The sequence below is a fragment of the Ammodytes marinus genome (genome assembly GCF_949987685.1).
Source record: "Ammodytes marinus genome assembly, chromosome: 5".
NCBI lineage: Eukaryota > Metazoa > Chordata > Actinopteri > Uranoscopiformes > Ammodytidae > Ammodytes > Ammodytes marinus.
This window is the reverse complement of record NC_137234.1, coordinates 6,741,081-6,753,769: the sequence shown is the minus strand read 5'-3', so window position 1 is coordinate 6,753,769 and position 12,689 is coordinate 6,741,081. Positions and strand designations below refer to the sequence as shown.

General features: G+C 40.0%; 1 protein-coding gene across 1 annotated transcript in view; it reads right to left on the bottom strand.

Annotated features, from left to right (window-relative positions):
• LOC307250777 (unconventional myosin-IXAb-like) overlaps window positions 1-12,689 on the bottom strand; it is a 144,236-nt gene that overhangs the window by 24,980 nt on the left and 106,567 nt on the right. The window contains exons 11-12 of the mRNA XM_080027968.1: window positions 4,670-4,791; window positions 1,925-2,066 (exon numbers count right to left, since the gene is read on the bottom strand). Of these exons, the coding sequence (XP_079884094.1) occupies window positions 1,925-2,066; window positions 4,670-4,791 (264 nt within the window). The remainder of the gene's footprint in view (window positions 1-1,924; window positions 2,067-4,669; window positions 4,792-12,689) is intronic.

Below are 12,689 nucleotides of genomic sequence, written 5' to 3'. Positions count from 1 at the left end.
AGCAACAACACGTAAGTCCCCTGCACTATTTCATAACGGCTTTAGTGACAGACATTGTATATTTTAGGTTCATTGTTTCTTTTTTTATATGATACACCTACCGGTATGTAGATGGTAAAAGTAGAATCTGTACATATCTTTTGTTGTCCTAGTGTTTAGCTGAATGTCTATAATAGAGCAACCTTAAACAAACAGTCAAAGTCCTTACATGTGTACACAGGGCGCGATTTATGAAACAAATGACTTTAAACTCTGCAGTTAGAGGAACATCTTAACATAGGGGCTGAGATCTTACACAACAAAACAAAAAGAAATGCAATAATTAAATCCCCTCTTTCTCCACCACTCCAAGTATGAAGGATGAAGGTGTTTTAGGGTCACTGTAGATATGTTTATATATTTTAAATGTTCTAATTTGAGGTATTTTGTCCTTAACAGCATATGGCTCCCTGTGCACATAGTTGGTCAAAAAGCTGATATAGAATTATCTTGTGTGATATACTCACACACACAAACACACACACACACACACACACACACACACACACACACACACACACACACTACACCTGAAGACACACTAGAGGTTATTGACAAAGTGCTTGGGTTGTGTCCTCAAGTTTACGACTTTAAACTAAAAGCATTCTTTAACTCTCTCTCTCACAAAGCTGCAGATGTCAGTTTGCTATGAAGGAAATTGTGGATCAAATTTAGGCGCGATGAGCCAAAGTGACAGTGTCTGTTCCAAGCCTGATTCCCACAGCTGTAGTTTTGACGTGACTGCATTAAGTCTTCAATGTTCAAACCAGGTAAAAAACACATGAACCAAGACGTGTGTGTGTGTGTGTGTGTGTGTGTGTGTGTGTGTGTGTGTGTGTGTGTGTGTGTGTGTGTGTGTGTGTGTGTGTGTGTGTGTGTGTGTGTGTGTGTGTGTGTGTGTGTGTGTGTGTGTGTGTGTGTGTGTGTGTGTGTGTGTGTGTGTGTGTGTGTGTGTGTGTGTGTGTGTGTGTATGTGTATGTGTATGTGTGTGCAAAAGGCCTAATACCTGGCTGGGCTGTTAACGGTCAAAGTGCTAAGTTGTTGATGCCAAATTGTTACATAGAGTCAGTGGAAGTGTCTTTAAGTTGAATTCCTGTTCCATTTGGAAAGGTCTGCCAACACAGCCAATAGGGGGAAACTCCCTGACTGGCCCCGACTAATGGGATAACTTCATCACTCACTCAGTCAGTCAGTCATTCAGGGACAGGACTTTTTTTTTTGCCTTTATAGTTTTGGCCCTACTTTGTTGCCGTCCGGGCCAAAAACATCTGAAAGAGCATTAATCCAGATTGTGGTTTGCCTAGGCTTCACTTTGTTTTGATACGTTTTTTACCGCTGGCCAAGAGACGTCAACATTTATATCCCCGTACACGTATATCCCTGGGTTTGGATGTCCTTTAATAGTCGGTTCTGATTCGATTTTCAGACGTCAGAAAGTGCAACAAAGTGACTCACATTTTGGGGTGGATTCCTTTGGTTCCATGGACAGATGAGCTCAAAAAACTTCTCGGTGTAAACAGACCAATAAAATGACCCAATGCGGCTTCGCTACAGTGTGTAATACAGTGTGTTTTAGTGTCATCTAATGGTGAAATATCTACATTGCAACACTCCATTACTAAGTTGGTAACCCTCTTGCTTTATTTGATAGAAGCTACGGTGGCCTTCAAGGACAAGAAGCTAGTTACTAAAGACGGCATAGTCCACCACTGTCTCACGTCTTTCCACAATATCAATTGATAAAGGGAAGATGCATTTAGTTATTTATTCTAAAGTACTTCTTCTTGGTCTTCCAACAGGTGCATTCGCGGCAGACAACCACAATATATAAAAACGTGTGCATACTCTCACACACACAGCCCATACACTGACACACTATCTCACCTTGACTCCATACTTGACTTTCCCGGCATAGTGTCTGATGATGAAGGCGGGCTCCATGACAGCGGGGAACTCGATGTAACTGTTCCCTTCATGTTGACGCTTGAACTTGTCCAGCAGCGTCTGATTGGACGCCTGGGGGAAACTGGGAGACACGGGGGGGGGGGGGAATGAATACATCTTTGACGTCAGACTTACAGTACCTACTTAACTACTTTGTTTTATTATGGCCATTGTGGGTCAAATTAAAAAATGTAAAATGAAATGGAGCCAAAAAAATCCAAGTCATAAATGTACTAAAGTAAAATGTATTATTTTTATTCACTGAGGTACATTTAATAGAAACGAAAATCCGCGATTTATGAAAGAAACTTGAATATTCTCTAAAATATTAAATGTTTTAGTTATAAAACAGGTTGTTAAAGCGCTTACCTAATCTTTGCAAGACTGGATTCTTAAAAATATATTTGTTTCAATCTCACGGGAGAGGAAATATGGAAATCAGAGCAGTTTGTCACAGTGACAGTGTTCCATTGTTTTATGGCTTTAAAGGAGAAAGCAGATTGTGAAAGGTCCTGTGTGTACTGCCTGGTGTGGTGTGGTGGATTTGAATAGCTATTCACCAGAGTTGCTGAGCAGATAGTCTTAAAGGTTGGGGTCACTGGGGAAGAACGAAAACACCCATAGATGGACGTGTGTTTGACTTGTCGTTGCACAGATGATAGCCTATGTCTATTTGTAGATATTAACAACAATTCGGCTTACCACACTGGTTTATGAACGCTACATTCTCCCCTCAAGCCAGACCTCCAAGCTCTGTTCCTTTTGCTCCGAGTGACACTATGGTTTATCTAACACATTAAATGTACATTTGAATATGAAATAAGGTTGTCAAAGCTTAAAGGTGCACTATACAGTTTCAGAGGAGGGGGATTTGTTTACATTTTGCAGAGCCTGCAGTTAGTTTACAAAACGTATGCATTTCTACATGTGATTCTCAGTATTGAATAATTATTATATCATCATAAATAAAATAAAATAAATTTAAAGCAAACTAAACGTGAGACTAGAATATGTTTATTAACCAAACTGTGGGACCTGCTGCTGAAAACAACAACAGTGAAACAATAACTTTTCATGAAGCTTTCTAGCTTCAAACAGTGTTCCAGGGATCACATTTCCCTGTGAGTAAAGTATGTTTACAGTTATGAGAATAAAAACGTCATAGCCAAAGTTACAACATGCGCCTTTAACATAGTTCTGGATATCTCTGGTTAAGGTTAAGGCCTTCTCTGTAGTTAAGAGCTGTTCAGTATGCAGGTCAGCACTCTGCCCTATACATCTTTCTCCTCCATCAATCAAACCCAGCGCTACCCTCCCCAGCCCCGCGCATAAAAACACATCAGGCGCTAAACACAAAGCCATATTTATCCATGTTAGCCGTCATCTTACTAGCCCTTTTCACCTGCTTCCAAAAACACCTGGAATTAACCAAATGGTGTGTATTTGATTGTATTTACATACTGTATATGTGTGTGTGTGTGTGTGTGTGTGTGTGTGTGTGTGTGTGTGTGTGTGTGTGTGTGTGTGTGTGTGTGTGTGTGTGTGTGTGTGTAAAGACTGGTTCCACTTTCGGAGAATTAGGGTCAAAGGGGGATCTCTAAAGATTGAATGAGGAGGGACAGGTTCCCCTTTGGGATTTATGTTGCCTGTGTGTGTGTGTGTGTGTGTGTGTGTGTGTGTGTGTGTGTGTGTGTGTGTGTGTGTGTGTGTGTGTGTGTGTAAAGGGGGTCTTCATGTTAAATGATTACAGCGATAGAAAGAAAGGGGCTTAGAGATCTCATCCTTCACAGCTAGCCGAGCTCTTGGGCTCCGGGGCCTCGGGAAGAAGTGGATTAGGTTACGGCAGGATAGGAGGCGCGCTTGTGTGTGTGTGTGTGTGTGTGTGTGTGTGTGTGTGTGCGTTTGGGGGGGATCATTTCTACAGTAACAGAATCAAGCTCCTTAAGACCCCCGCGGATATACGTCAGCCCAGCAGTGTGTTTTTAGATGTGTAGTGTGTAGGGAGGAGAGGGTCAGATGATGTGAAACAGCCCTTTAGCTGTGTTGATCCAGACACCTCAGGTTAGCAGTGAACGGCTCAAATATCCATCAGGCAAAAAGGTGAAAACTATCAGCAACTAAGACGGGTTTGAACTTTGGTCGAATTTATTCGTGACATCCCTGAGGGTCACATTTTGAAAAATGCAGAGTGTAATCATACAAAAGTAGATGGAAATAAAATGAATCATAAAATGGATTACTTTGTTATGAGGGCTTCTGTTTTTTTTTTTACTGTCGATAAATGCAATGCCTTCACACACATTGTTGTTGTGAAATAACTGCCAAAAGAAAAATCACATAGAAAATGTTTTTCTATTAGAACTAGACCTGCTGAACACGTCTTAATACAATACAACTTGGATATTCTGAAAGATTTATAAAGCACTTTGAATGGCCATCTGTCTGAATTGTGCTATTTAAATAAACCTGCCTTGCCTTCAGTAAATTTCTCCATGTTGCAGGTAGATTTCCTTATTGCCAAATCCAATCGCAAAGTAAAATTTGATGTGAACCATGTCGTCCCTTGACAACAACAAAAATCGCACTATTTGTCTTAAAGTTGTATTCCAACCAGCAACACATAACATTCTTTTCAAGTTTGAATGACTATTAAAGCATCATGTATATTATTCCAGCAGCACGTACTTGCACTCCTCGTCCAGCAGGTGGAAGAGTGCGGTGGGCTTCTTGCTGATGAGGTTGATGCAGCCGCTGTTGTCACTGTAGTCGATGTGGTGCCATGTGATGCCCTCGGCCCGGTACTCCTCCTGTTAGGGGCACACACAGACACTCTGGGTCAGGACATATCATACATACATACATACGCTATATAAGTGGAGTCCATTTACCATTTACCATACATGAAGGGCAATAAAAATTATACAAACAGTTTAAATTTGATATGAATATTTTAGGATAATTTTTAGGCATTTTTTTAAATGCTTTATTAGAGAGTTGTGGGGAGACAGAGATGAAATGGGGCAGAGAGGGGAATGATATGCATGTTGGCCTCAAAACTCAAAAATCAAGTGAAGTGACATTTGCCTTGAAAATTTACTTTTCCTAAATCCCTAAATTTTATTTTTACAATGCAGCAAGGCAGTTCTAAATAGAAGAATTGAAGAGTGTTTGTTTCCGGTAGATCAATCACAACCATGATCTAAGTTTTCATTGCATCATTTAGAGATGCTTAAAATGTCTCTAAATGTCCCCAAAAGCAAAATATGGAAAGAACAACACAGTGCTAATGTTGCTGTTCTAAGACCCCTGACAGTAGTACAATGAAAACCAAGGGGGTCGTTACAAGCTAAACTGTTTCCCCCTCTTGGAAGTGTGAGGTTGTTACGAGACCTTAATAACAATGGTCCTATTAGATTGTGCCATATCCTTTGTGCAGCGTTGACGCATTGCTCCTCCGAGGGACTTTAAAGTTCTCGGTACATTTCAGTTTATTGTCTTATATACAGTAATGTGTCTTTAGTATAAATGGGAACTTCGTACTGATGGTGTTGGAACTGGAGTAAAGTTTGAAGGGAGTCGCCTAAAAATAAAGAGTCTGATTGTGTGAGTGTCATGAATATGCTCCGGAACAATTTCATTATGTAAATGTGCACTATGTAACTCTGGGACTGTCAGAGAAGTGAACATTTTCTAAGGTTCATTCTCATAACTGAATAAACTAACGTTCCTCACAGGAAAATGTGATCCTTAGAACACTGTTTGAAATTAGAAAGCTTCCTGAAAAGTTACTGTTTCACTGTTTTTGTTGCAGGGCCCACAGTTTGGTTTACAAACATATTCTAGTCTTACGTTTGGTTCCAGGTTCTTCAAAATAATGTTGTTTTTATTCATGATGATAGAATTATTATATACTCAGAATTAAATATAGAGAAAATATGTTTTGTAAACTAATTGCAGGCTCTGTAAATGTAAACAAATCGCCCTCCCGGAAACTGCATAGTGCACTTTAAAAAAAAACACCCATAACTCCAGTTTTCATATCATTATGGAACGAGTTTGTCATTAACAGGTAATTTTTCAACGTGATTCTGCATAGCTCTATACAAAAAAACAAGCTAGCTCTACATTCCTCAATTCAAATCCAAAGTCACAACGAGTTTATGGCTTTTGAGATGCCGTTTTAAAAAGTGTGCACTGACTTCAGTTCCCTAAAACTTTAAAGAGGGTTATTCCAAGTTCATGAAACAACCACAGCAAGAGAGGAGGAACCATAAATATGCATCAGAATGTGTCAAGATGGAAGGTTTCCCATTTTTCAAAACAAACAAACCGACAAACACACACACACACACACACACACACACACTTGTCACACACACACACCACACACTTGTCACACAAACACACACACACACACAATGCAGCGATTGAAGGTAGTCCCAAAACATCCGGCAAACAACAGGGAATGTGCAAAAAAATTCAGACTGCCTCCAAAATAAACCCAGCCTGAAATATGACGTCTGCGGACACAGTTTGCGTGTCAGTTTGTGCGTATTTACCGTGTTTATTTCAAGGTGTGGTAATGGGTGTTTACGTTCTTTCATATTTGCACACTGCTTCCCTTCTGAATGCAGCTCTGAGACTGTGTACATCTATTTCTGAACTGGTATCACGGTGACAAAAGTAAAACATTTAAAATATTTTAACAATCGGTTTTGAAAACAAAAAAATTGCTACAATTACCTAAGTATTGAAAGCATCACAGGAAGTTAGTTGAACACACGTCTGCAGCACTGTCTCACTGCTTATTTTAAGGCCCTGCTGAATCATTGACCAGGCATTCAGAACATGTGGTATGTTTGGTTTAGTTTGGGAGGTCGCGCCGGATCACGCAAAAAAAATAAAAAAATGGAGCCAGCAAAAAAAAATAAAAATAAAAAAGTTCTGTGTTTGTTTGTGTGTGTGTGTTTTTGTTTAAATCCCAGAATGCCGAGCCCTCACAGATGACTGGGTTCAAATCTGGCTAGCTTTGTTGTGTCTGTGTGAGAGAGTTTTTTTTTTTGATGGAACACATGTGTTGACTCAGAGAGGCAGAGAGGCAGGGACTGAGAGCAATTAGCTGCAGACACGCAGATGTAGAGATAAACTCATCAGCCGTTTTATTGCATGCACACGTCGTCGTAAACAACTTGTGCGCGGCAGACGGAGGGAAAGAAAGAAAGAGCGACAGAGCAGTGAGTCAGAAATGTGGAGCACGCGAAGGAAGGGAAGGGAGGGGGGGGGGTCAAGTCACGGTTTTTGACAACACAAGAAACACAATGACTGAGACCGGAGTTTCATCATTTATAAGTGCCAGACATGCCAGGCCCAGAGACTGACACACAGCTGATTTAAGAGATATTTTTTTCTTGGTTTTATAAAAATGTTTACACATTTTCTTAAAACATTTTTGGGGATTTCTGCGCTAGAATATGTTTAGAAACCAAACTGTGGGCCCTGCTGCTGTAAACAACAACAGTAAAACATCGACCTTTCAGGAAGCTCTCTAACTTCAAATAGTTTTCCACGGATCACATTTTCCTGTGAGGAAAGTTTGTTTATTAAGATATAAGAATATACATTATAAAATGTTCACTTCACACACACAAAGTTACATAGTGCACCTTTAACTTCTTATATAAATAAAGTCATAATACTGTAAAAGATTTGGTGTGAAATGTCCCTTTCAAACATCTATTGAACACTACAAACAGAGGGAGATGTTACAGATACTGGGACCAGAGAGAATAGACAGATGTATTGACAGAAACCAATCTGTGAACAATAAAGAGGCTCAGAAAGCTCCCGCAGCGCTGTAAGGCAAGGCAAGGCAAGGCAATTTTATTTATAGAGCACATTTCAGGCACAGGGCCACTCAAGGTGCTTCACAGGGTTAAAATCAAATAAAGAATACAAATACAAAAAAAAAAAAAAAAAAAAAAAAAAAAAGGAACAAATTTAAAACATGGATAAAAATACAACATTTAAATAAAAGAATTAAAACATTTTACCAAAAAAAAAAAAAACCCTTTGTAGAAAGCAGAGGGTTGTGTTGTGGTGGATGAGGTGGGTCAGTAGTATTTGTGGCCATTCCACAGTCTATTATTCCACTCGTGTGTGTGTGTGTGTGTGTGTGTGTGTGTGTGTGTGTGTGTGTGTGTGTGTGTGTGTGTGTGTGTGTGTGTGTGTGTGTGTGTGTGTGTGTGTGTGTGTGTGTGAGGAGAGGGAGGCCGTCTCCTGCTATCTCTCTATTTCTCCATTTCTTTCTATATTTTCTATCTCCCTCAGCGCCCTTATACTATTGTTATGACAGCGGAAAATGTTTTTATTGAGCAGACAGGAGACACAGTGGAGCAATCATTAAAGTTGGAGCAAGTTGTAGTGGTTTTTCAAACGCACAAAGAAAAAGAAAATGGGCCTCAAAACTCAACACTGACAAAGACATGAGTAAGACATTTTTGTACATTGTGGTCCTGCTAGCAATAGGGGAACAGAGGAATCTGTCGACCAGCTTGACTCACTAAAATATTGTTAAAGAATGAGCTGGACTGTGTGATCGGAATAAGGGCGGAAAAGAGCGCGGAAAATCTGCATCAAAACGTCAACTCTGGTTATACCCGATCTATGATTCATCGATTGCAGGTTATTAATTTGAGCATTAAAGGAGCAGTGTGTAATATATGGGTGAAAACGTATTCAGTTATTTATTCTTTATTACGTCTTCCTTGTCTTCCAACAGGTGCATTTCCGGCGGATATACTGTATATAATGCATAAGGTCGTTAAGTTTCTCTTTTCTTTGCTACTGTAGAAACATGGCGGTGCAACATGGCGGCGCACCCTGTTCCTATGTAGAAATAGAACGCTCATTCTAAAGTTATAAAAGAAATTACGCATTTTAAAGCAATTCTACACTTATTAAAACATACTAATGAATATTAGATTCCATTTCTACCAAATACGTTCTCAAAAACGCCAATACCTTCTACGCACTGTATCTTTAATATAATGAAGGGCACATTTAGTCAAAACCTCTGAATTTACAGTTAGACAATGAACTCAATAACAGTACGCAGAGGTCTCGTCTTCTATCAGATAAAGGTAAACTTGGCCACATGTTTTTCATTTCTTTACTGAGTCAGGATCTCTCTCACACACACACACACACACACACACACCACACACACCACACACACACACCACACACAAAACATGATAGCGTGTTTGCCTAAGGCGGTGGCCATCATGTGTTTTCTTACTTTGATATACCGTCATCACACAGTAAAGAAATCAAGCACCAATTGGCATGTTGAGTGTAAACACTGGACTAGGGAGTCTCACACTAACACACACACACACACACACACACACACACACACGTTTGGTGTGGTCCTATTAGCTTTGGCTGCTGTTTCCGAAGGTAAACACTCGATGCTGATAAGACCAACTGATGCGTTGGAGCGCAGTGAAGCCCGCAGGAGGAAAAACCTCCCCCTGATGGAAACCAAATATCACCTTTCAGAGAGACAGGGCTCAGGCTGCTTCTCACCAAATAACTTATTATTTCATTGAGTTTGTTCTCATCAGATCATAAACTGCTATGTAAACAAAGGGGCCCGCCATAGCTAGCAACATGCCCGTTGAAGAAGCCTATTCTATGTATTAATACCGGATTTTTTTTTCAGTGCACACACACACACACACACACACACACACACACACACACACACACACAGTACAGACACACAGTACAGACACACACAGTACAGACAGGTAGTGGATGGTGAGGAGATATTCACTGATTTTGACTTAAAAGTGATTTTGACATCAAGGGTTCTCCAGAATTTGATTCAAGGGAATGCTTGAATAAAAAATATATGTATTCGGCTTTAAGAAGAAGTTTAAACGTGTCAGAAGTCTAAATCATTTAGTTTTAGTTTTATTTTACTCAAACTCATACCTATAAATAGTAAAACCAGAGACTGACAATTTGAAATGGTTTTCCAGATCCTTTTCTGTATATTCTCAACATTCATAATAACCTCCTGACCAATAACAAAGGCTCAGCTGAGTGCCAGCAGTCTACAGCCCAACACAATGCAACAGACAAGGCGTGGAGACTTTTCTCTCTCCTCGTGATGTCAAGCGGAGGGGTAGAGGGTAGAGGGGGGGCCGCCGCGCCAACTGCAAAACTTTATTCAAACAAACACAAATCAGCGCAGATCTGGCAACCCACGGATTAGGAACGTATATCCTATCCTACGTTCTCGAGGGGCCCCTGAACGCAGCGCCACCTCAAACTGTTGTCCTGTCAAATAAACTGAAAGACAGCCAGGGAGCCTATGGAGGTTTACAGGACCCCCAGTGATTAAAGCATAATAAACCTGAACTCTGCTGGAACAATATTGGGCACTGGGACGTCCTGTGAGGGCCAGGCACGGGGAGGCACTTTGACACTCAGTAGTTCAACACATTTACAGTAACACGCAAACTAAACCGTAAAGTTAAAAGGTTCAACCAAAGCACTGAATGCAATAGGGGAGCACTGCCACCTGCCAACACCTTACATAATGAAGATAAGATTGTACAGTGGTAAACAGTGCAGTAGGCAGCTACTAAGTATTGGAGAAATCAAAGAATTGTGATTTTTAAAAAGTGAATGGAAAAACCAAATCATTAATATAGATATACTGTATATGTGTCTCTGTATTTTATTCAAAAGTACAGTGAATAATATGGGAGTATTAAGAGGCAGATAGTGGAGATAGTTGGAGATTGCAACGCTCCCTTGCTAACCCCTTCTGAGAAATAACAGAAGATATGGGTCCAGCTTTTTTAACTGTGTGTGTGTGTGTGTGTGTGTGTGTGTGTGTGTGTGTGTGTGTGTGTGTGTGTGTGTGTGTGTGTGTGTGTGTGTGTGTGCGTGTGCGCGTGTGTGTGTGTTTCCTGAGGGTTAACTGTCAGATACAGATAGCAGGTCTATTAGTGCATGGGCAGCCTGTGATCTTCATTGATGGTGAAGGGACGTTATTGCACCAGTTATCTGAAACATTGGCCTTTTTACCACCACTCTCTTTCCCTCTCTTCATCTAGCCTTCAGCGATTAGCCAGCACACACACACACACACACTAAACTAAGCCCGCCTGCTACGCTGCCACGACCAATCAGGGCTCAGTATCGGGGAGACCAGAGCTGACAGCCTATGTGCCACAGTCCAACTGATTGAGACTCATTATAATTATTTTCACTGAAATCTCTCTCCCTCTCTCTCTCTCCCTCTGTCTCTCCCTCTGTCTCTCTCTCTACCTCCCACCCTCTCTCTCCCTCTCCCTCTCCCTCTCTCTCTCTCTCTCTCCCTCTCTCTCTCTTTTAACTGCCAACTCGCTTGTTACATGGACATGATTTGGAACTAAATGAAAGAGGCGTTCTGAATATTAAGTGTGTTGGCAGTTGGTATCATACTAAAGGATCTTAATGACTACATGATGTGACTGGTCAGGGATTAGTGCTTCAGTAACGTGGTAGAGAGATCATGGTTGTCATGACGCTGATGTCTCTTTGATCAACACAGCGGTTACAGCCAGAGTAAACATTCATTCACTAATAATAAAAACAATATAATAATAGTAATTACATGTACTGAGATGAGCTAAATATTCGGATTATCTTTTTTTAAATGCTATTATTTAAAATACAGTATTTTTATTGCACCTCCATGTACCTGTATTTTTCTTAATTAAAAAATAAAAGAAAATAATTTTTTTATGCGTGTTGAGCTGTTTATTGTACTGATATTTTGATACCAATAATAAAAAATTAAAAAAGTAATAGTCATCACACAAGAAGAAAACAATGTGAGTGTGTGGCTATTCAGAGTAAACATAAACAAACAAACATAGCTAGCATTAGCATTTAGCTTGTCAGGAAACATGCGGCTCTGATAGACCAGCCTGCCAGTCTGTTCCGTCCATTCAGCACTTCTCCTCTGACCTTTTTATTTTTTAATGAATGTGTTCGCTAACCGAGCTACAGTAGCCTGTATAATTATAGCTGCTTGTACTGTGATGTGAGGGGGGTTGTGGCTGTCCAGCACAAAGAGAATACACTAAGCAAGGAATATTCATACCATGAGTTACTGTAGCTTTAAGGGTTTGATTTTGTTATGTGTTTTGGCCGCTTAAGCTAAGCTCAGCTAAGAGGCTACTGGTATACTAAGTATTTAAAGACATGAGATAGTATTGATCTTCTCTATACTATCGACATTCCTTAAAGATTGGTTCACTGTTGTGTTGACACTTCGTTTCTTTGGAAAAATGTAACACATTTTTTAATCTAGCTCTGTCAATACTGTCCTAATTTATTTTTTACTGACTTTGGGGGTCTGTGGGATGATGTTATCTTTTTCTTGCAATCATTATAATCTTATATGTAACCTACAGTAAAAAACTCAAAAGGCTAACTCGTCCTCAACCTATAGTGAACACATGTTAAGTAGAAGTAGAACATACTCATTTATTTGGTTAAAGGTGCAACAAGGGACTTTTAAATATGTCTGAAACAGTCAAATTGTTCCTCTGATGATCATTTACATGTGAGAGCAAACAAGTCCATCAGTGCAAAGAATGATATTTTTATATAGTTTTTCTTAATGCCTTTGTATCTGGCA